This window comes from Barbus barbus (genome assembly GCF_936440315.1).
Source record: "Barbus barbus genome assembly, chromosome: 9".
NCBI lineage: Eukaryota > Metazoa > Chordata > Actinopteri > Cypriniformes > Cyprinidae > Barbus > Barbus barbus.
Window position 1 is genome coordinate 21,502,302 of NC_136737.1, and position 25,632 is coordinate 21,527,933.

General features: G+C 42.3%; 1 protein-coding gene across 1 annotated transcript in view; it reads right to left on the minus strand.

The window, feature by feature from the left end:
• The window catches only part of LOC306875199 (sodium channel regulatory subunit beta-4-like), a 57,826-nt gene extending 33,032 nt beyond the window's left edge, over window positions 1-24,794 (minus strand). Inside the window, exons 1-3 of the mRNA XM_079425660.1 lie at window positions 24,720-24,794; window positions 18,813-18,853; window positions 17,880-18,206 (exon numbers count right to left, since the gene is read on the minus strand). Coding sequence (XP_079281786.1) covers window positions 17,880-18,206; window positions 18,813-18,853; window positions 24,720-24,730 — 379 coding nt within the window. The 5' untranslated portion in view covers window positions 24,731-24,794. The remainder of the gene's footprint in view (window positions 1-17,879; window positions 18,207-18,812; window positions 18,854-24,719) is intronic.
• Between the last annotated feature and the right edge of the window lie 838 nt (window positions 24,795-25,632).

The following is a 25,632-nucleotide window of genomic DNA, read 5'->3' on the forward strand; positions in this document are numbered from 1 at the left end:
GACATCAAGTGTTTGTTTGGCGGTGTGTGTCTTTATAGGAGGAGGTAACGAGGGACATGATGAGGAGCAGGTGAGCGTGATCAGTGGCAGGTAGAAACAGGTGCGTGAGTGACATGACTGGTGAAAAGCAGGCAGATCCGTGACAGTAATGTAAATTGTAATGCATCGACCTTTGGGAAGAACTGTCGTCTCCAGAAAGCTGGCTCTAGCCACCGTGCCACCCCCCTGTGCACCGCCCTAAGAACATGCCAGTATTTAAGAAAAAAAAAGTGTTTAGCTGAATTCAGATTTTTAGGATTTTCAGACAACTGATTGTCTTTCTAAAGTCATGGCAAGATAAATATACTGTGACATATTTTTCAATATATGAAAAGTGCCAATTCTGCCGCTCAATATTAATCAATATATAATAATAATAACTTGTTACATTTATATTGCGCTTTTCTGGGTTCTCAAAGCGCTAATGTGGAAGGGGGGAATCTCCTCAACCACCACCAATGTGCAGCATCCACCTGGATGATGCGACGGCAGCCATATTTGCGCCAGAACGACCACCACACACCAGCTTACTGGAGGAGAGGAGACAGAGTGATGAAGCCAATCAGTAGATATGGGGATGATTAGGAGGCCATGATGGTCAGAGACCAATAGGCAAATTTTGCCAGGATGCTGGGTTTACACCCTACTCTTTTTCAAAGGACATGGGATTTTTAATGATCACAGAGAGTCAGGACCTCAGTTTAACGTCTCATCCGAATGACGGTGCTTGTTGACAGTATAGTGTCCCCATCACTATACTGGGGCACTAGGACCCACTCAGACCACAGGGTAAGCATCCCCTGCTGGCCTCAATAACACCTCTTCCAACACCAACCTAGTTTCCCCAGGAGGTCTCCCATCCAGGTACTGACCAGGCTCAACCCTGCTTAGCTTCAGTGGGCAACCAGTCTTGGGCTGCAGGGTGATATGGCTGCCGATTATGTGTGTTTTCAATTATTTAACATATTGATTGTTAAGAAATAATGGAAAAATATTTTCTTTCTGTAAGTGTGTGTACATTAGACTAATGGAGTGTTTTAAGGGGCAGTTGACGCAATAATTAATGATAATTAATGATTACTGCAAATCACCTAGTCTTGCATTCAATATTTTTGAGAATCAAACCCATGACTGTTTCTAGCTTAATGTTCTTCTTGTTGAGTTACAGACACTGAAACTTTCTCTGATGAGTATCTTAGAGGAAACTTCTCAATCAAACTCAGCAATCTCACTCAGACAGATGCAGGAGAGTACATTTGCCTCTGTGCAGCTGAAACGGCTTGATTCATATATGAAGTTTTTCATTTAAAAAGCTAGAAAATCTAATAAGTGAGTCCAGTAAGTGATGGAAAGCTGAAGTTCACTAATGTTCCAGTCCGAATGCTGCTGTATATAAATTCTAGATGATCTCTATGTATCACTGATCTGTATTTAAACTGTAACTTGATGAAATAGTGCAAATGTTGGTGTTCAGATCGTTTGCATGTTTTGTCATAAAAGACTCCCAAATAAATCCCATTAGTCTTACTTTTCATGTCTCCCACAATATGATTTATTGTTGACAATGCACCTGACAATCTCAGGCTACCTCTTCCTTGTGTGCTGAACATTGCAGAATTTTGCCACGTAACTTAATATTAATATGAATATGAAGTTCAATGTAGTGAAATAAAAATTATAGTGCACATCTAAAATTTTACCTGACGATATTACATTCACACGGCATAAAGACGTGGAAGAGCAGCTACCATAATTCCAGAAATATTTATGTGTTAAACACAATATAAGAATACTATTAGGGCATCATGAGGTTTTTGTATGTATTATGATTTCCACACTAGTCAACATTTGAGGTGGATCAAAACCTTTCATCAAAGTTGTCCTAAAACCTACAGTGGTGTGAAAAAGTTTTTGCCCCCTCCTGCTATTTATTTGTTGTTTTTGTTTTTTTTGCATGTCACACTTAGATGATTCAGTTCATCAAACTAATTTTCATATTACACAAAGATAACCAGAGTAAATACAAAGGACCTCTTTAGACCAGACCCAAGATACACAGGGTTTTATTCAAAAACTAATTCAGTATAGATAAAAAAAACAACTGCAACAGAAAACAGTTGAAATGAATAGTCAAAGGCTGAATGGGTTAATTGAATGTTTTGCATTGAACATCATTTGAGTCTTGTTTAAAAATCTTGCATACGTTTTAAAAATTTCCAGAATTGCTGCACATTCACATAAAACAAATTTACTTCAGTATTAAATGTGAAGTGGTTTTACATGTTGTCTAATGTTCTGATATAGATATACAAACAATAAACATGTCATGAAGTACAGCGGTGTTTATAGGCTACTACAATGCTGCCTTTTCCATTTGAGGTTAACTCTGATACATACAATTATAAAGGCTTTAGAGGACCTCTAAATGTTTTCATATGAAACGTTTTCCAAATGTCTTCATTTTTCATAGATACGACAAATAGGCTATGGGGGAAAAAAAAGTATATTGTATATTAAGAATATTTTTTTATGAGATTTGGTTGTACAATTTCGCGCATATGTCATAAGTAAATATTTCCCTCAAAAATAAATATTTCCCTTATAAGTAAATATTTCTGTATTAACCAATAGCTTAGACTTCTTTTCAGTTAATTTATTGTTAGCTACAAATAATGTACCAATGAATCTGACTGTCAGAGAATCACAGTCACCTGCACCTTCATTAGCCAGATCCCAATCACCTGAGTACTGATTCCCCGCACCTGTCACCGGCTAATGAACAGCACTATATCCACTCACCACAAGCACTCCTTCCTCGTCCGGTCTACCGTTCACTACCCGAACCTAGCCTGACTACTAACCTTGTGTTACTTACCTGCAGACCTCCAGATTCCCCCTGTTCCAAGTCTCCACCGCTCCTAGTCTCCACCGCTCCTGTTCTCCACCGCTCCTGGCTCTTCCTGGTCCTGTTCCTCCCCGCGGCAGTGCGCACCGCCGACTTCCCTTCCTGGATCCTGTTCCCGCTCCTCCACTCAGCATTCACCCGTGCACCTTTCACAATAAACCCTGTATTGACCTTACTCCTCCGTGTCTCCTAGCCTGTTCGTGACAGAAGACCGGACCAACTACAGCACCGCGTGTCATGGAGTCCCGGCCACCCTCGGCCGTCGACACGCTGGAGGAGTTGGTCAATACTCTCCGGGCTTCCCTTCTTCCACCACCTGTCCCACCACCTGCCTCTGAGAGTCCCGTGGCCATTCCATCCAAGTACGCGGGTGATGCGGCGGGGTGTGGCGGCTTCCTGCTTCAAGTGTCCTTGTACATCGCGGCACAACCCCGTAAGTTCACCACCGAGAGATCGAAGGTGGCTTTTCTTACCTCCCTCCTGTCCGGCAAGGCGTTGCTATGGGCGCAGGCTATCTGGGACGCGCAGAGCACCATCATCAACTCCTACGAAGCGTTCACCAGCCACTTCAAGGAGGTCTTCGGAGTCGCCGCGGGACGCATCTCTGTGCAGGATCGTCTTCTTCGCCTACGCCAAGGAGAGGCGTCCGTGGATGACTACACCTTGGAGTTTCGCACTCTAGCGGCCACAAGCGGCTGGAACGAAGCAGCTTTACTGAGTGCCTACCGCCTCGGCTTGAATCCCCGCCTGCGCGCCCAGATGGCCATCTACGATGACAGCGTAGGATTAGAAACCTTCATGCAACGCGCTTCTCGCATCTCTCAACGCCTCACCGCCTGCCTCGAGGATGAGTCCGCCCCCCCGTCAGCTTCACCCGCTGCAAGCTCCCCAGTACCAGAACCCATGCTCGTAGACACCGCCCGCCTCTCCCGCCTGGAACGTGCGCGCCGCCTCGCGGCCAACCTGTGCCTCTACTGCGCGAAACAAGGACACTTCATCCGGGAATGCCCCGTCCGACCTCCACGCCCCGCGGTGAGTACCCTTCAACTTGAGCCAGATATTTCTTCATTATCACTGATGCCAGTGCAACTCCTCACCCCAGACTCCTCTCTTACAGTCTCCGCCCTGGTCGACTCGGGCTCCTCGGGGAACTTCATTTCCCAAGCCCTACTAACCCACCTCAATCTCCCCCGGAGGCGGCAACCCCAGGAGCTCCGAGTCGAGACCATCCAGGGAAAACCGCTGGGGCGTGGTAGAGTGAGGTATCGCTCTCCTCCCGTAACACTCCGGGTCGGCTGTCTACACGAGGAGTCCATCACCTTTCTGGTACTGGAGGGGCCCACGGTGGATATCATCCTGGGACGCCCATGGCTCAATCTCCACTCTCCAGTAGTCAGATGGGATCCATGCGAAGTCACTCGCTGGAGCGAGTTTTGTTCCCAGTCCTGCCTGCAGTCAGTACAGAGGATCCTTACGAACCCCGCCCCCCTGACAGTCTGTTCCACTCTAGTAGAAAGTCCTGAGCCCCAGGTGAAGTGTACCGTCCCATCTGACTACCAGGCGTTCCAGGATGTATTCAGCAAACAGGCAGCCACTCGCCTACCACCGCACCGGCCATGGGACTGTGCCATTGACCTGCTGCCTGGGGCAAAACTTCCCAAGGGTAAGAGTTACCCCCTGTCCATCCCGGAGCGCAAGGCAATGGAGGAGTACATCAAGGAGGCTCTTCAACAAGGCTTTATCCGGCAGTCAACATCCCCCGCCGCCTCGAGCTTCTTCTTCGTGGGCAAAAAGGACGGAGGCTTGAGGCCCTGTATAGATTACCGCACACTCAACGAGCAGACAGTTAAACTCCCATACCCGCTTCCCCTGGTCCCGGCCGCCCTCGAGGAACTCCGTGGGGCCCGCATCTTCTCCAAGTTGGACCTGCGAAGCGCGTACAACCTCGTGAGGATAAGGGCGGGCGATGAGTGGAAGACGGCGTTCCACACTCCATCTGGGCACTACGAGTACCGGGTTATGCCGTACGGCCTCTCCAACTCACCGTCCGTCTTTCAAGGCTTCATGAACGAGGTGTTCCGGGAGTTCCTCCACCAATTCGTGATCGTCTACATAGACGATATCCTGATTTACTCCCGGAACCTGGCCGAACATCGCCACCACGTTGAGCAGGTCCTCCAGCGGCTCCGAGAGCACCGGCTCTACCTTAAACTGGAGAAGTGCGAGTTCCATCGCTCCACGGTGCAGTTCCTCGGCTATACCATCAGTCCCGAAGGAATCCAGATGGACCAGGGGAAAGTCCAAGCCATCCTAGACTGGCCTCTACCACAAACGGTTAAGGAACTACAGCGCTTTCTGGGCTTCGCCAACTTTTACCGACGGTTCATCTGTCAATTCAGTCGACTGTCATCACCCCTCACCTCCTTGCTCCGTGGTAAGCCCAAGTCTCTGTCCTGGAACCCCGAAGCCCACGAAGCGTTCCAACAGCTCAAGGAAGCCTTCAGCACGGCCCCTATCCTACGCCACCCGGATCCCCAGATCCCCTTCGTCGTGGAAGTCGACGCCTCTACCACGGGAGTCGGGGCCGTGCTGTCCCAACACCACGGCGAGCCTCCCCGCCTCCATCCTTGCGCTTACTTCTCGCGGAAGCTGTCCCCTGCGGAGGTAAACTACGACATTGGCAATCGAGAGCTGCTGGCCATCAAACTAGCCTTGGAGGAGTGGCGTCACTGGCTGGAGGGAGCCACCTGCCCCTTCACCGTCATCACGGACCATAAGAACCTCCAGTATCTACGAGATGCCAAACGCTTAAACCCTCGTCAAGCACGCTGGGCCCTCTTCTTCACCCGGTTTTCCTTCTCTATCACCTACCGCCCCGGAATCCGCAACACCAAGGCCGATGCTCTCTCCCGCTTGCATGCCCCAGAAACACCCACAGACCCCGAGCCCATTCTCCCTCCAGCCCTCATAGTCAGCCCCATCCAGTGGGAACTTAACGACAACATCCGTGACGCCACTCTCACCGAACCCGCCCCGCAGGGAGGCCCAGAAGGGAAAACTTATGTGCCCCGCTCCCAGCGCCTCACCCTTCTGGGCTCAGCACATGAAGTACCGGGCTCTGGACACCCAGGCAGCCAGCGAACTCTCTCACTTCTCCAAGCTCGTTACTGGTGGCCCGGTATGACCGCGGATGTCATCAGGTACGTTCGAGGCTGCTCAGTCTGTGCCATGTCTCAGTCTCCTCGCCATCTGCCCGCAGGCAAACTGGTTCCCCTGCCAATTCCCCAGAGGCCTTGGTCCCATCTCGGTGTGGACTTCGTCACCGACCTCCCAGAGTCTGAGGGCCACACCTGTGTCCTAGTTGTGGTGGACCGTTTCTCCAAGGCTTGCAAACTCATCCCCCTCAGGGGCTTGCCCACGGCATTGGAGACCGCCGAATGCCTATTCCACCATGTGTTCCGCAACTTCGGCCTACCGGAGGACATTGTGTCGGACCGTGGCCCTCAATTTGTGTCCCGGGTCTGGAGATCCTTCTTCCGCCTCTTGGGAATCACCGTCAGCCTGTCCTCGGGCTACCACCCCCAGACCAACGGCCAGACTGAGCGTAAGATCCAGGAGCTCGGACGCTACCTCCGGTCATACTGCTCCCCCGATCAGCACAGCTGGAGCCGTTTTCTCCCATGGGCCGAGTATGCACAAAACTCCCTTCGCCAGGCCACCACCGGTCTCACCCCGTTCCAGTGCATGCTCGGCTACCAACCCCCTCTGTTCCCCTGGACGGAGGAACCAGCGGAGGTTCCAGCTGTGGACCACTGGTTCCGAGAAAGTGAGAGGGTTTGGGACTCAGCACATATCCATCTTCAGCGGGCAGTGCGGAGACATAAACGCTTTGCGGACGTCCGGAGATCCGAGACCCCCCAATACCAGCCAGGAGATCGGGTCTGGCTGTCGACCAAGGACATCCGTCTCCGCCTGCCTTGCAAAAAGCTGAGTCCCCGCTTCATAGGTCCGTTTAAGATCCAGAGGCAGGTGAACGACGTCACCTATGAGCTTCAGCTCCCCCCCAGGTATCGCATCCACCCCACCTTCCACGTCTCACTGCTCAAACCCTTCTCCCCCTCTACACCAGGAACCACGGGACCGGACGCACCCCCTCCTCCGGAGATGATCGATGGGGCTGAGGTCTACCGGGTCCGCAACATCCTGGACTCGCGGCGACGGGGCGCCCGGCTCGAGTACCTGGTGGACTGGGAGGGGTATGGCCCAGAGGAAAGATCCTGGGTGGCCAGGGACGACATCCTCGACCCCTTGCTCCTCGAAGAGTTTCACCGCAATCACCCTAGTCGTCCCGCACCCAGAGGCCGAGGCCGCCCCCGTCGCCGTGGTAGGGCGTCAGGAGCCGCCCCTGGAGGGGGGGGTAATGTCAGAGAATCACAGTCACCTGCACCTTCATTAGCCAGATCCCAATCACCTGAGTACTGATTCCCCGCACCTGTCACCGGCTAATGAACAGCACTATATCCACTCACCACAAGCACTCCTTCCTCGTCCGGTCTACCGTTCACTACCCGAACCTAGCCTGACTACTAACCTTGTGTTACTTACCTGCAGACCTCCAGATTCCCCCTGTTCCAAGTCTCCACCGCTCCTAGTCTCCACCGCTCCTGTTCTCCACCGCTCCTGGCTCTTCCTGGTCCTGTTCCTCCCCGCGGCAGTGCGCACCGCCGACTTCCCTTCCTGGATCCTGTTCCCGCTCCTCCACTCAGCATTCACCCGTGCACCTTTCACAATAAACCCTGTATTGACCTTACTCCTCCGTGTCTCCTAGCCTGTTCGTGACACTGACATGATAGTTAATGCATAAGTATGTAAACTCCTAAACTGTATATTTTCCCTGATCAATAACGGTGGAAATATTCAATGTTTTATTTTTATTTAATTTTTTTGTATGCAAGATTCAAGTTATATATTTCTACAGAAATTTTCTTCCAGAAATTGAGGAACTTTGAGGTAGATTTGTTGACAAGTTCCTCCCTGAAAGTGCATTGATAAATCTGTATTTTCACAGTGGGTCATTTAATGAAGTCACTGTGTTTTTACAGCTTTTTAGGTTCATTTACAGTCATTTACATTTGCATCATAAATACATGCTCAGTCCCAAAGTTGCTCTTTAGTAAACATGGTAAAAAGATTTCCAAACTGATTAATAATTTAATCGTAGTAGTGTATATATATAAAACGTTAAATCAGTTTTTCTTTAAATGGATTTTGCTGACTTTATCGACTTAAAACAGGTGTAGCTCAGTCATTTTTCAACTCATATAGCATTTTGAAGGTGTTTTATTGGAGAATGTTATTTAAAAAGAAGTGATCTATTTTTGAAAATTTGCTCATTTTGCCAGCACAGGTCACAAATGGTGAAATCTCGATACAAGAAATTCAGAGAACAGGTGTAACAGGGTTAATGAGACGTGAGACGTGCGGATCCATTTGCAAAGCTTTATTACAAAACATGGTCAAGACAGGCAGGGTCAATGAACAGCAGACAGGTATGGCAGAGGCAAGACACAGAGCAATCCAAAGGGCAGCGTGGGTCGACGATCAGCATACAGTATCCAGAGGGCTAGGCAGAGAGAATAATCCAAACGAGCAGAAAACAGAGTCCAAACAGGGCAAGGCAGAGAGAATAATCCAGGCGACCCGGCAGGAATCAGAACACAGGAAATCTAACCAGGAAAACTATAAACAGCGAACGCTTCGTAGAGTAGCAGGGCTAACAATACGCGACAGAGAGCAAGAGAAAGTCCCAAGCTTATATAGTGTGTGTGATTGGGTGATGGTGATTGTGAGTTGGTTCTCAGGTGCAAGTGTGATCAATGTGAACAGCTGTGTCAATGCAGTGGGTGATGGGAAATGTAGTTCAATGTAATGTGCCAGTATGAGTCAGTGTGGTGAACGAGGGACCTCTGGTGGCAAGTGAACGGAAGTGCATGGCCAGGATTCGTGACAACAGGTAAACCTTGTTAATTTACATATACCAACACTGTAACAATACAAAGCTGGTTGAAAATCTGCAAACTTACCTTTTAGGGCAATATAAGGATTATTTGGCAGCTTTGTATGTTCATCTAGTTGCCATCATCTGAAGTCTTTGTGAGTGTTGGCGTCTTCTGAAGTCTTCAGCCGCGAGGCTGGATCCAAACTGGAACTGGTGTAATCTCTAGTAACCTTGGGATGGACATCCAGAGATATAAACAGGAAAGCAAAATCAGAAAGATTAGACAAAAGATTATTTATTTAATCACATTTAACTGAAGTGCAAGGTTATGAGATGTTTTCTGTGTGAATATGTTAAAATGTAATTGATTGCTGTGATCAAAGCTAAATTTTCAGTATCATTACTCCAGTCTTCAGTGTCATTACATGATCTTTCAGAAATCATTCTAATATGCTGATTTTACCAAAGAAGCATTTCTGATAAATGGGTCATTCTATAGAAATGTTGTCCATTTTTCTGTCCCTAGCTTTTACAGAATTATTACACTTGAAAAACACTTTAGGATTACAATTTTTTATATATATATTTCAAAATGAAGCAATGTGTTATTTCAACAATTACACTTTCTTGAGCCATCAATGTGGCAATATTTGTTTTTAATTAATTATAAAGAATTCAAAGCACCACAAAACTGCTCGTCCCCACAGCTATGTACAGAGGGAACCTGCTTTATTTTGAGGCCAAAAACAGGTTTTTCTACCATTTAAAATGCAATAATGTATTCACAACTGTCAAATACATGATGTAAATGACATAAAAAACAAAATGCCAAATAAATATGATAAAATATACAGTATAATGAAAGTAGTCGTCCCCTGGAGTTGTGTCACCGGTGTTATAATTTATAACAAAAATAATTTATTTTGAAATCACACTAATGACATCACTTGACTTCCTTCTTTCTATTTCCTGAACATATGAAGAAAGGCCTATGATAAATCCACTGTCTCTTTTCAGTTATCAGACATTTTCTCATTTATCTCATGATTTCATATGAAGCTTTTAGTTGAAGTCACTGGTATGACTTACTTTATTGTCAGGGGGATTGTAAAAAACTAGAATACAAATGTATTAAGCTAATAAATTTAGTGAGTAAACCATGATGGACAACATGTGGTTTGATACCTTGCAGCAGACTTTTTGCAAAATGCATTTTTTATTAAAACTGTCACTGGTGTCACCTTCCTTGTGGGTAACACCAGTGAAGATCAGTTTATCATCATAGGCATCATAATTATGAAAAGATTACTTTAAAAGATTACTCTTTAAAACCACTTTGAATCATAACAGTTTTTACTTGTTTTTGTAAGTTTACAAAGTATGTGTAAATATATTCATAGCATGTAATAAACTCACAGAGCTGAAGCTGGATGATCTTCATGTTGTTGCTGTAAATAAGTGAAGTGAAGTGAAGTGACATTCAGCCAAGTACGGTGACCCATACTCGGAATTCGTGCTCTGCATTTAACCCATCCAACGTGCACACACACAGCAGTGAACACACACACACCGTGAACATACACCCGGAGCAGTGGGCAGCCATTTTATGCTGCAGCGCCCGGGGAGCAGTTGGGGGTTCTGTTGAGCCCCCTGTTGAGCCCTTGCTCAAGGGCACCTCAGTCGTGGTATTGAGGGTGGAGAGAGCGCTGGACATTCACTCCCCCCACCTACAATTCCTGCCGGCCGGAGACTCGAACCTGCAACCTTCGGATTACAAGTCCGACTCTCTAACCATTAGGCCACGACTCCCCCACAAATAAACGTTGTTCCTTCCACACAACACTGAAGCTGAAGTCTGCTGCAACTCTGAAGCAAAGACAGAAAAAAACTTCTGCCACATCAGTAAGAGGAAGTCAAGTTTGCTGACCACACTTTACAAACTTTTTTCAACACCTAATGCCCAACACCTAGACCTAAAGCACCACCAACATTACTTTATTTAACAAGCTGAGCATGTTTAGTTTGTGTGTATGTGTGTACCCGGTTTTCCTATGTTATGGGGTCCAAATGTCCCAACAATTATAGTAATACCAGTCAATTTTGAACTTGTGGGGACATTTTTTAGGTCCCAACGAGGAAAACAGCTTAAAGGTCATAAAGAATTAAGTTTTCTGAAAATCTAAAATAGCAGAAAGTTTTGTGTGAGTTTTAGGTTTTGGGGTATGGGTAAAGGGAACAGCACAGTAAAGCCATTACATCTATGGCCCCACAATATAGGAATACCTGTGTGTGTGCGTTTACTGTTTTAAAATATACTATTTGATCATTAAAAATATTTGGTAAAACCACCTCAATAATCAATACTAGCAACTAGTCCCCATTTGCCCCACTCCCCAATAAACACAAACAAATTGCACCAACATATAAATGATTATGATCTCATTATTTTAATAAATTGAAATGAAAAACAAACAAACATGATTAATATGAAAAAAAGCAGATTACTCTATTCTTTTTTTGATCGACTTTAACTATTTCTATAGACCATTTTATGACATATAACACCCATGTAAATATTTGATGTGTTTATTTTACTAATGTTCTATGAGACCTATATTCCTACAGCAATCAGCTTGATCATCAACTGTCAATCATAAGTTGGATTATTCATTGGCTGAGCCAGTTATGGCCAATATGTGGCTCTTGTCTGTAATGCAGATCTGGGCCACCACAGGAACATCATTCTGTCTATAGCAGAGGGAAAACTGCTTGTGCAGACTGCAATTGTTACGGGGCTGACGAGACGTGAGACGTGCGGATCCATATGCAAAGCTTTATTATAAAACATGGTCAGTAAACAGGCAGGGTCAGATAGTGGCAAACAAGTATGGCAAGGGCAAGACAAAGCAGTCCGTGGAGCAAGCGTGGGTCGACGATCAGCGAACAGTATCCAAAGGGGCAAGGCAGAGAGATAATCCAGAGACGAGAGCAATAGTCCAAACGGGGAGCGAACAGAGTCCAAACGGCAGAGGCGAAGGGTAAATCCAGGAAACACGAGCAGGGTCAAACACGGCAGGAAAACAAGGCAAGACTATGACTAAGACAATGGCTCTGTAAAGTTGCTATCGCTAGGTGAGTGATAAACGCTAACAATACTTGGCCGAGAGCAAGAGGAAGTCCCAGGTTAAATAGTGCGATACTGATTGAGAAATGGTGATCAGGTGTGGGCGAAATAGTGAACAGCTGTGCATGTCGTCAGTGAAAAGGATAATGGGAAATTGAGTCCAATGTGTTGTGAGTGAAAAAGTCATGTGGTGAGCGGGTGAACTCTGGTGGTGGGTGAACGGAAGTGCATGGCCAGGATTCGTAACATAACCCCCCCCCAAGGAGTGGCTTCCAGACGACCACCAGACCTGGGCAGAAGACCCCCATGGCGGAGCAGACGACCACCAGACCCGAGCAGAAGACCACCACGGCGGGGCAGACGACCACCAGACCCGGGCAGAAGACCCCCATGGCGGAGCAGACGACCACCAGACCCGAGCAGAAGACCACCACGGCGGGGCAGACGACCACCAGACCTGAGCAGAAAACCCTAGCCAGGAAGCAGACTGGGCAGGAAACCATGGCAGAGTCTGAGATCTGGGGGAAACAGAGACAGACAACACAGGGAGAGCAGAGACAGACAATACAGGGAGAGCATTCATGATCACAGAGGGGATGGCGAGAGTACACAGACGGCCTCTTTAGCCGTGACAGGACAGGGCGAGAGCTCACAGACGGCCTCTTTAGCCGTGACTGGGCAGGACAAGGATTCGCAGACGGCCTCCATAGCCGTGACAGGGCAGGGCAAGGATTCGCAGACGGCCTCTTTAGCCGTGACAGGGCAGGGCAAGGATTCGCAGACGGCCTCTTTAGCCGTGACAGGGCAGGGCAAGGAGTTACAGACGGCCTCTTTAGCCGTGACAGGACGGGCGTGAGTTCACAGACGGCCACTTTAGCCATGACTTGAGCTACCGGAAGTTCTGGAGTGGCCTCTGTGGGGCGCTCAGGAGGAGCGGGCTCTATGGAGCGCTCGGGAGGAGCGGGCACTTGGGGACGCTCTTGCAGCGCGGACACTTGAGGGCGCTCTTGCAGCGCGGATACTTGAGAATCAGGAACGGCACTCCAGGCCGTGACTGGAGAACTGGATTCTCGAGATTCGGGATCGGCACATCGGGCCGTAGTTTGAGAACTGGATTCTGGGGATTGGGGTGTAGGTACCACCACTTCGGGAGGTTCTGCAGCCGAAGCCGCCACCTCTGGAGGCACTGGAGCAGACTCGTGAACAGAAGAGGCCTCAGGAGCAGACTCGTGGACAGGAGAGGCCTCAGGAGCACAGTGTGCAGCCCACACACTCAAAATGGCGACCACCATAACGGGAAGCACTGAGGTCAGGGGAACAGTCTCTGTAACAGCCAGGGTTGAGGCCCTGGGAATGCCAGCTACTCGCACCGACATCAGTGGTGGGTCCATCACACTGGATATCAGAACTCGAAGGACTGACCTTGAATCTGTGGTAACAGCCTCTGGCAGTTCGGCGGAGGCGTGAAGAGACTCTGGCTGAGGAGCTGAGGCGTGAAGAGACTCTGGCTGAGGAGCTGAGGCGTGAAGAGACTCTGGCTGAGGAGCTGAGGCGTGAAGAGACTCTGGCTGAGGCGCTGAGGCGTGAAGAGACTCTGGCTGAGGCGCTGAGGTGTGAAGAGACTCTGGCTGAGGCGCTGAGGCGTGAAGAGACTCTGGCTGGACAGGCGTGACGGGAGCAGACTCTGGTGTGACGGGAGCAGACTCTGGCGTGACGGGAGCAGACTCTGGCTTGACGGGAGCAGACTCTGGCTTGACGGGAGCAGACTCTGGCTTGACGGGAGCAGACTCTGGCTTGACGGGAGCAGACTCTGGCTTGACGGCGATGACATGAAGGGGTTGCTGTTGCTGCCGCCATTTTGCGAGTGAGTGCGGTGTCGCGTTCCTCCGCGACACCCACAGTAAAAGAAGAGCCCACACACAGCAAAGCATAGTCCATAAATTGACTGAGAGATGAATGGGGACCCTCGCGGATTAACTGTGACCGGAGCGGCTGATTAATGCCCTCACAAAAAAAGTCTATGAGTGCGTAGTCCAGCAGATCAGAAAAAGTAGGCGAGGTCTAAGTACTCCTGAATATAATCCTCGAGCGGTTGCGAGCCCTGCTCGAGGGTTAATAACAGTCATGCAGAGTCCATACCTGGCCAATGTCCTCTTGAAAAGCCGCTGGATCCTTGTGTGGCCGAGTATTCTGTTACGGGGCTGACGAGACGTGAGACGTGCGGATCCATATGCAAAGCTTTATTATAAAACATGATCAGTAAACAGGCAGGGTCAGATAGTGGCAAACAGTTATGGCAAGAGCAAGACAAAGCAGTCCGTGGAGCAAGCGTGGGTCGACGATCAGCGAACAGTATCCAAAGGGGCAAGGCAGAGAGATAATCCAGAGACGAGAGCAATAATCCAAACGGGGAGCGAACAGAGTCCAAACGGCAGAGGCGAAGGGTAAATCCAGGAAACACGAGCAGGGTCAAACACGGCAGGAAAACAAGGCAAGACTATGACTAAGACAATGGCTCTGTAAAGTTGCTATCGCTAGGTGAGTGATAAACGCTAACAATACTTGGCCGAGAGCAAGAGGAAGTCCCAGGTTAAATAGTGCGATACTGATTGAGAAATGGTGATCAGGTGTGGGCGAAATAGTGAACAGCTGTGCATGTCGTCAGTGAAAAGGATTATGGGAAATTGAGTCCAATGTGTTGTGAGTGAAAAAGTCATGTGGTGAGCGGGTGAACTCTGGTGGTGGGTGAACGGAAGTGCATGGCCAGGATTCGTAACAGCAATTGGGACAGAAAACATGCTGTGTGGACAGGAGGAACTGGTTTGAAATAAATCTTTCACATAATGAACTAACTGAACCTATTAGAGCCGTTTCTGAATTAGATTTACCATTGTGTAATACGGTGTGCGTAACTAGCTATCCAACATATTTTACAATGGGAAAATAAGTACACCTTTTACCTTCACAGCCTCTGGAGGGCAGCAGAGGACAATAGCACTTTAAAGAACATGGAAGGCTACATTGGTTTTGGTTCTGTATGGTATGGAAGGTGACCTGGTGTAATAATAATAATAGTTGTAAATAACAACAACAATATAATATAATTATATAATTATAACAATATAATACAACATTTTTATGTTCTGTTTAGTGAAATACTAATACATGTAAAACATCACAGCAAACGGATTTCATCTACATGTAAGAACCAGACTAAGCAGAACAAACTATTTTGCTCAGATAAGACAAAATCAAGTGAAATTAAAAGTAATAACACTAAAGACACATATTAGTACAACAATAACAAAGAATAGGTGTTAACACATTTCAATGTCCCAAAAGATTTAACTGAATTAAAATACACACAGCACATATAAGCACACAAGTGATCAATCAATCCCGCAAACTTTGAAAATAATGTTTTTTTTTCTCTATTATTTTTTCTCTTTCAGGTTCTCTGAACGTCACAAATGTGGGTGTAACTGGAAGATCTGCATTCATGTGTTCTCTCACAGAACTGAAGTCACGACATGACAGTGTAGGCTATTAAAGACAGAACGACAGCAGGAATGTGAGACAATTCACAATAAATAGCTTTTGACAAATTTACAGTGTTTGATTAATTTCAATGAACAGTGTGCAATTATTGATAAAGAACTTCAAAATATTTATATTATTATAAAAGCATTGCAAGCTGCCGGTCAAAAATAACATGCTTGTCTGATTTTTGTGAACGGTCTTAAAATCCCTAAATTAAAGTCTTTCCTCCCATCAGACTGTCAGAGATTTGAACAGTCCATCAGGATGAAAACATTAAAACTATTTAATATTTTCAGAAGAGAGTAAGTGTTGTAATTCTGTTCTATCAGCTGCATCTGTTGGTACTGTGAATATAATTAGAATGGCAAATTCATGGAAAAGACAGATTGTATTTCCCTGTTGTTTTAACTAACTTGTTTCACTCTCTCTCTCTCTCTCTCTCTCTCTCTCAGGATGGGACTGGAATCTCTGCATTCTTGTCCTGCTCTTACAGTGACGATAAACTCAAGTCATGGCATGGCATCATTTTAAAGACTCATTGACAGCAGGAATATGAGACGTCATTCAGAGAAACCTTTCACTTGAGAATCAGAATCCAGAATACAGTTTTTCCAGTGCAGCTGATGAAAGGAAGCTTCACTCTCATACTTACGTAAGTTACTGATTAAATTCACCCATTATTATCTTTGCTGACATTTTCAGTTTACGATCTTTGTTCCCATTTCATCAAAATAAGATTGAGTAACATTCAACTATATGTAATAATGTATAAAATCAAGAATTTAATTTTAAAGATATATATATATCAGGAACAATAGTCTACCACAGTTTTCCAGAGGTTCTTAAAGTCTGTTCTCAAGACCAACTAAACAAATCACAGTTACTGTATAGACTACCTCTCTTGTGCCGAATGGTATAACTGTTGTTTGATTTAATTAATCTCAAATGTATAATATTGTATTAAGCTTCAGATGTACAAAATGCGTCTTATTTTTCCATGAAACGTAAATAAGCACTACTCAATGTCCGATAGTTTGAATGTCAACATAACACAAAGCAGACAAACAAGGCTGACAAGAGTCAATGGTGTGCCATGGAAGGAAAGAGAAAGATAAAACCAGTAATTGAACCAACTCCATTATACCCCAAATTTGAAAGAGCAAATAATCTATTATATAAATATCAAATAAAACATGCAGAGCTGAATTAGGACATACACTTTATTGATCACATTTTTTTTTTTTACCCAAGTTCATACTCAGTGTTGAGTATTGAAGCCAATGACATCATACAATATAATAGAGTCAGATAGTGGAAACTCAGAAATATACATCTTAACATAATGCATGCAAGATTTTTTTTAAATGTTAGCTTAATAATGTCTTATTTCTTCATAAAAAAGTTTACATATTTTTATTGTGTTTATGTATTACATAATGTTCTTCATTGTATGTTCCTGTAATGGCTCATGCTAAACACTTTTTTTAAATGACTTGAATGGGGGGGTCGTTAAAACAACAGGGAAATACAATTTGTACAATAAGCATGTAGAAGTATATAGTGGAATGCTTGAGGACCATGTTTCTGTTTATCTTCAGCAAACTGTATGGATTAAGAATTAATGAATCAGATAAATAAAATAAATAAATATTTGCAAACACAACTAAGAAAAGAAAACTTGTGGAACAGAAACAGAATTGTTAAGGCACACATTAACAGAATCTTTCATTCTTCAATTTTAAACAAAATTCCTGTTTCAAGACCTCATGTGGTTTTACAATAAGAGCAACGTGGTGCAAATATCAAGAATATAAAAGAGCACAAAACAGAGTCTCTGACACCAGAATGAAACAATGAAAGCTGTAACAATTTAGGTAAAATAACTTTTGAAACATTTACACATTTATTTCTGTCGCTTTATCTTCAGTCATGACAGGAGAGAATAAAGCAGCTTGAATGTTTTTTCTAAAGCCAATGATTAAACCGGCTATAAGCATTATTAATAATAATACAGGTACTGTGATGTAAACCCACAGCAAATCTGTTTCTGGTTTTGGGGTTTCTTGATCAGGTGATTTAGTTCCATTTTCTGTTATTGTCTCTGCAAAGAAAAAAAAGAATGAAAGAATGAAAGAAAGAAAGAGAAAAGAAAGAAAGATTACTGCAATGTGACAAACGCAACAGATCTGTCTTTAGCAGCATTCAGACTGAACAGACCATTACTAGTGAACTTTTTTTTTTTATTAATATATCAATTAACCATTACTACACACCGTTGATGATCAGCTCCACAGTCTCATGTTCAGATGAGTGTGAGATGAGACAGCTGAACTCTCCTGCATCAGTGTGTTGAAGTTTGTTGAGTTTGATGGAGAAGTTTCCTTTCAGATACTCATCATGGAGAGTTTCAGTTCTGGTCTTGTATCGTGGGTCCTGTTGCTCTACTGAAGCTTTACCCTCGATTATATCAAACACATTCTTGCTGCCATTGTGTCTCCAGTGCACATTAATGTCTTGAAGTTTAAGATCATGTTCAGCTGAAGAACACGGCAGAACAACAGAGCCACCAATAACACCCTCTACTGTGACCTGCAGACACACTGAAATCACACAAACTGTAAACACACAATATAACATTCATACATGTTTGTTTTAATGCCATGCCAGATTATTTGGAAATTCATGGCAAAAACATACTTTAGTTACATTTTAAATTAGTGCTGTCAAATGATTAATCACGATTAATCACATCCAAAATAAAAGTTTTTGTTTACATAATACGTGTGTATACTGTGTATTTACTTATGTACATATACAGACACATGTATATATTTATGAAAAATGTTGTTTACATATTAAATATATTTATATATAATATACAATATAATAATATGAATATATAAATGTATAAACGTAAATATTTTCAAAATATATACTATATGTGTGTGTATTTATAAATAAACAGTACACATACATTTATTATGTGAATAAAACCTTTTATTGTGGATGCTATTAATTGCGCTTAATCGCTTGACAGCACTATTTTAAATACAAAATATATTTGACACATTTTGCTAAAAAATCTAAAACGGGTATTGATTTGTTTAAAACCTTTTCAATGGAATAAGCAGAATAAAACAATCTAGAAATATTACAATCCAGTAAATGTTTTACATGGATATTAAATATGTCATTCAGATACTTACCTTTGTTTATCAGCACTGCAAACACACAGATGAAGTAGAATCTGTAGAAACAGAAATAATTTCCATTAATTTCCTGTAGCTCAACCAGTAGATCACCACACTAGCAATAAGCTCGTCTGAGATGATCACATCATCACCACGAGGTGCATGCTGGTTAGAAATACTTTGACTCAATATTGTGATCAAACACTCATGAGAGCCAGATGGTGTAGTTTTTAGAGGAAGCTTCAGTTTACCAGCTGAACAAACTAAAAGCATTATTAGAAATGCTGACGATACAACTTAACCCATATCGCTTAAGAATAAGAACGAGGTTTAGTTTCATAAAACATGTTAGTCTTTTAAATTTAAATGAAATTTCCTACTGTTGTGTTCAAGACGAGGTGTTTGGCGTCTTAATACCAAGTTCTTTAATTCTTAATTTTGGCACTGATACTGATTATTCAGAATGACATCTGTGATACCCATACTGATAGTTTGGTGGTTCTGCTTTTTAATACCTTGTTTCAAATTAATGATAATTACACAACTTCTTAATATGTAAATAGTGTTAACTCTCCCCATATCAGCAGTCTCACTTCTAAACAAAAAAACACATTACTCACATTATCATTCTTAACTTAATTTCTAAAGTTTTTAGATATTCTTAATCTTATTAACATTAATCGATAAGCATCCTGTTAGGCTCACAATAACTCGTTTCCTTTACTAAACAGAGAATCAATCGATAGTCAAATGTGATAAAAAACATGACTTTATTTTTCTTAAGAGCTTACAAAATCGCAATAGTATTACATTTCTATTCTGATGATACTTTTAATTAAAATCCTGGCTAAAAATAAATAAATGAAGTCGCCGTCGTCTGATTTAAGTAAGCAAATACTTTTAGGACTGAATCATTATTGCAATGATTAATATATTTCTGGCATGTTATGTTTGGGAACGATTATTTTAAGCCTAACTGATGCAGTGCATACATTTCTATTTCTCAAACCACAATATCAGATGTACTTGTGTCCATATTGCAGGGATGCAAACATATCATGGGTGAAAAATGTGATAAAAGACATGCAACACCCACTCCCCCCCCAATTTTTTATTTTTTTTTTAAATACTTATACATTATATTAAAGCCTTTATTATATTTTAACTCTACAATTGTGCTGTAAAATCCACTTTAAAGATTCACTTTTCACTGTTTCAGATGACATAAAACAACGTGCCAAAAATCCTGGAGGAAAACAAAGACTTTTAAGATGACAATTACATAAATTTACCACCATATCCAGTAGATGGCAGCAGAGGATCACTCATTAGCTCAGTTGCCATTTCCACTCCCTAGTTTTGAATTCTTATTACGATGGGATTTATTATAAAATTACTATTATATCAAGTTTTAGTACTGTGCTTAAGTAGTATAGCAAGTACAATTAAATAATAATGCATTAAATATTTTGAAATATTTTTAGATTTAATTTAAAATCATAATTTAAAAAAAAAATCCTTAAAAAGGACAAATCTAAAAGAGTGTTTTAAGTTATCTTTAACTATCCTTAATATATTCAGCCAACACAGACTTGTCACTGCTGTAGTTATGTTAACCCAAAGACTTTCAATAGGGTTAAACATTCATGTATGAAAATGACTCCTCATGCACACTGAACCACAAGGCAATGGACACTTTTTTGTTTTAATTGGAATGAAATGCATTCCGACTGATGAACCCAAACATAGTGTTTACATGGACGCTAAATAAATTATAAATAAATAGTTGATGTGTGTTTATATGTCACACGCTTCAAATCAGATTTGATCTTTTGATATGCATACACTCTACGAATATACAGTTTCTCACTGTTTTTGCTTAATAACCATTCTCCCTTTCTTTGTTTTAAAATGCAGACTTAATATTTTGTCTCTTATTAGGAGTTGACAAGCACATGAAGCTTTGTGCAATAAAGCATTTCATTCAGATCGGACTTCTGTATGACTATAATCAGAATACAATGCTCCATGTAAACGCACCTACTGTTAATGATAACGTTGTGAGTACATGTTTAACATGGTTCATTAAGAAATGAAAAGTTACACACTGCATTAGTTAGGGTTAAAAGTATAGGGCTGTCAATGTAATGTGTTAATCTGATTAATTAGTTATGGAAAAATGTTTTTTAATGCAATTATTGCACTCGCCCCACATATGTCATCATCTTACATTTCTTAAATTGTTTCGATTAAAGTCCCTTGATTCGTCTTGAAGCGGCGCTACGCAGACTGATCGCTGTATGACATTAAAGTCTTGCGAGAGCCATTCGAAAGCTTACAGAGTTGTCTACTCTCTATAGCTCTCGCAGTAACTTTATGTTATACTATATGTAGTATATATACTATATATACTATACTTTATGGACTACCACACATTTGTGAGGCCCCTTAAAGGGTTACTCCTCAAGATTTTTATTTGTCACATACACAATTATACAGAGTATAACCAGCAGTGAAATGTAGGAGACATTCACCCCAAAATGAAAATTTTGTCATTAATCACTCTCCCTCATGTCGTTCCAAACCCATAAAAGCCTTGTTCATCTTCGGAACAAATTAAGACATTTTTGATGCATGGTGGAGCATGGTGCTCGAGGTCTTGTGCTAAAGTGCCCTTGAGTCCAACTAACTAGCATATCATAAACCCATCTACAGCAACTAAATTATATACAGAATGCCAGTAAAGAACATCAAATAATATTATCACTAACTTCAATCTAGCGCAAGTTTAAGCACTTTCAAAACAACTCCCGCTGTAATTATGAAGCTGTCTGCACTGTAGGCATGTGACGTTATCAAAGTTTCGATAATTGCTAAAGCTTGTATCTGTCACGAATCCTGGCCATGAACTTCCATTCGCTCACCACCAGAGGTCACTCGCTCTCTGCATGGACTCTTGCACTACACTACACTACTGGCACTTCACCTCAGACTACAATTCCCATCAACCATTGCACTAACGACACACAGCTGTCACCAATCTCACATTGCTCTGATCACACAGCTGATTGCACTGATTACACACCCTTTATAAGCCTTGAACTTCCTCTTCCTCTCTGCCGAGTATTGTACTGCGTTTATCACTCCCCTAGTGTTAGCTGCCTTACCAAGCCATTCTGTGTTTTTCTGTTTAGTTCCAGTATTGTTCTGCATTTATAACTCTCCTAGTTTTAGCTGCGATACGGAACCCATTTTGTTGTCATAGTCTTGCCTTGTGTGTTTTTCTAGTGTTTTGATTCTTGCCCATGTTTCCTGGATTTACCCTTTGCCTTGCTGTTTGGACTCTGTTTGCACCTCTCTTGGACTACTGCTCGTATACCTGGATTATCTCTCTGCCTTGCCCTGTTGGATATTGTTCGCTGATCGTCAACTCTCGCAAGCCCTAGGATTGCTCAGTGTCTTGCCCGTACCATACCTGTTTGCCCTTGTTTGACCCTGCCTGTTTATTTACTATGATATAAATAAATGCTTGCACTTGGATCCGCACGTCTCACGTCTTGTTCGCCCCGTTACAGTATCATGGTAAATGGTATTATCATATTGAAATTTATTTGCAAAAAATTGTTGTCAATAACAGGTTTAATAACTTTTATGACAATAAGAACTGAAGATTTAAATACAATAAAGCAATACACAATTTATAAAGTAAACAAATGTTTCAAACAGATTAAACTCCAAAACAACCCTCTACGGACACCTTAGCAATTGAATCGCCATTGGCTAGTAAATTTATTTTGTTTACTCGCCAGACTGATATACTATATATATGTATATTATTCCATATAGAATTCCAAAGGAACTTTTGACAGGAAAATACAACAAAGAATATCGTTTATATGTAGCGCATCAATTCTGCATGTTATGTAAGAGTCTCTCGCTCTTTCTTTCTTTGCGTGTGCGACAGCGAGTCGTTTACTGTACGTCAAATACAGTTGCTCTGCGCATCCATTAAGATGAACTGATAAAAATAGTACAGATCGCTTGATGGAGAGTGAAACTCTGAAGCGCTCAGTCAGAACGTTCAGCGAGTGAAAATATATCTGTGCTAAACTTATATCCTCTAACTTACACACTGGTGAGTAAAATCTGAGAATTTATTAGCCTAATATTAGACATCATTTAGTCGCCCAGAGTGAAGATTTAGTCGCATATGCAAGTGATTTACTCACAATGTAGAGGGTTGTAGAAGAATAATAAAGAACAACAGATAACACGTTACAATAAGGTCTCATTAGTTAAACTTAGTTAATGCATTAACAATGAGCAATAGCTACATTTGTTACAGAAGTTATTATTCTTTGTTAAAAAATGATTCTTTGTTATCAAGAGTACCACGAGAGTATCACTGCTGCTGATATTGAACACATGCACTGCGCCAAAGTCCCTTTAAAGCAAGTCATGTCACTCTGCGGCCATCTTTGAAACGCTTCTCGGCATGCAAGTGCAGCTCCTATCTCTTTGAATGGAGAAACATCAAATTCTCCAAAACTGGTCGCCAAGCTTACGATTAAATTTCATATTTGAAATCACCAATGAAATCTGACAATTGTTTCATAAATGTTGTTTATTTTGCTCAAATAGCGTTAAAAATGCTTATTTCTCAGGCTACACACACCAGTGCACATGTAACATCTAACGGCAGATGCGCTGACTTTACTGATTAGCGATTGGCTTTTTTGCTCAGAAGGCGGGGCTTTGATCGACAGAGCGTCCATATTGAGAGTTGCCTTTTTCCCCTTTCAAAACTATACGAGTGACACGTCTTGGGTATTCTATAGTCTCTGACTGTGCCTTGTTTACGAGCAGAGGAAAGCACACGCATATGTCATGGTACTCTCGATAATGGCAGAGGACACTGACTTGGAGGAGAAGAATTGTTGAATGAAGTTGTTGTTTTTGTTTTATTTGCGCACAAAAAGTATTCTCGTAGTTTCATTATATTACTGTTGAAGCACTGATGTCACATGGATTGTTTTACCAATGTCCTTACCACGCTTCTGGGTACGGGAATAACACAACAAAATATTGGATTTACATTATCTTTTGTGGGTAATTTCACAGCCAAATTTGATTTGTGATTAATAAGTGATTAATTCGATTAATTAATCACCACACTGTGTAATTAAGTATTTACAGCCCAAGTTAAAAGACTTGTTATAAATCGTATAACATGCTAGAAAGATATTAATCACTTTACTAAATATTCAATCCTAGACTCTTCAGTATTTGCTTTTTTTAAAATCCAAATTGTGACCTTTTTTCAGGCAGTGTATATTTCCTATAATTAGTGTAATTAACTGGGATTTTTAATAGTCCTTGTTCAACTAACTTGTCAATACGCATTAAAAAAAAATGAGCAAATATTTCCCTTAACAATATATTAGTTGATGAATCATCCTTATGCACCTGTTAAACTCGTCTCTAAATATGTTATAATTCAGTAGTAAATGTTGTGAAGCGGGGATCTTAACCTGCTGCTAAAACCTTGAGAACTTATTGAATTACTATCAAACAAACCTGCACCGGGACACAAAATACAGTGATACAACATGCAGATGTTAACTGCTAATAACTAAATCAAAATAATAATTAGCAATTTTCCAACAGATACACATGTAAATAATTAGTTAATTAATTTGTGTTTAATGTAGGTCTATTAATGATGTCCAAAGGCTTTGTTTAATATTAGTTTCAATAAAACAGTTAACTTACGGGGGAAAAACATAAAACAAACAAGGCCAGACGCAAATACGAGCTCGCAAACCAGGCTACATTAAGTATTTTTTTTTTACGGATCGCGGCAGGTTCAGATATGTGGGAGTATGACGTGTTTGGGAATGTCATTAAAAATCATAAACATACCTGACGATCATGGTTAATCAATAATGTATAGCCTTTTGTACGCAACCGAAAGTATTTCTGTTTTCACGTTTCCGGGGTCTCAGTATCAGGAGAAAGATGATGTAAAATGTACGTCACTTCCTCACGCCCTAGAAACCTGGTGCTGTTAGATGTTTCTCTGTATTATTTATTTATTGCTATATACATATTATTATTGTTGTTATTATTATTTTGCTCACGGTTGCATTTCCACGACTTTCCAAAACAAGTAAAAATATCGAAAAATGCATCACAGTGTCAGGAGAAAGATGATGTCAAATGTACGTCACTTCCTCACGCTCTAGAAACCTGGAGGTCCGGGTCCTGTTAGATGCTTCTGGTCACGGTTCCTCTGAACCCCTGCTGGTAGATGCTGGAAATACACCAACAGACGGAAACTTTCAAAAGTAGACCTGTTTTCTAATTAAATAAAATAAGTTTTTTAGAGCGCATTGTTAGAAACAACCTGGCAGGAGTGTTAACTATTTCAAGAAAGAAGAAGAATAAAATGTAAAAGAAGAAGAAGAAAAATGTTGCTAAACACCATCACAATCTGATTTTTTTTATTTGTTTTATTTTTCATTTATTTGTTTTTAATTAAATCTATCCACCTTTTTCTTGCCGTAAAAATGGGTGATATCATGATGTTCAAACATTTACATGTTTTTCAGTTTCTGTTAGCGTGGCCTACATGAATATTCGAGATATAAGAGTTACTGTAATGACCAGATTCCAACATAAACATCGTCACGTCACTCACTGGAGAATTACAGCTTCAACTTGGGCTGTTTTTCCTCGATTCCTTCATACACATTGCATCTTTCTGGGAAAGTGTTCAGTGGAGAGTCCTACTCATCTTCATCCCAGCCAACATTTCATGATGAGGCCAATTTGG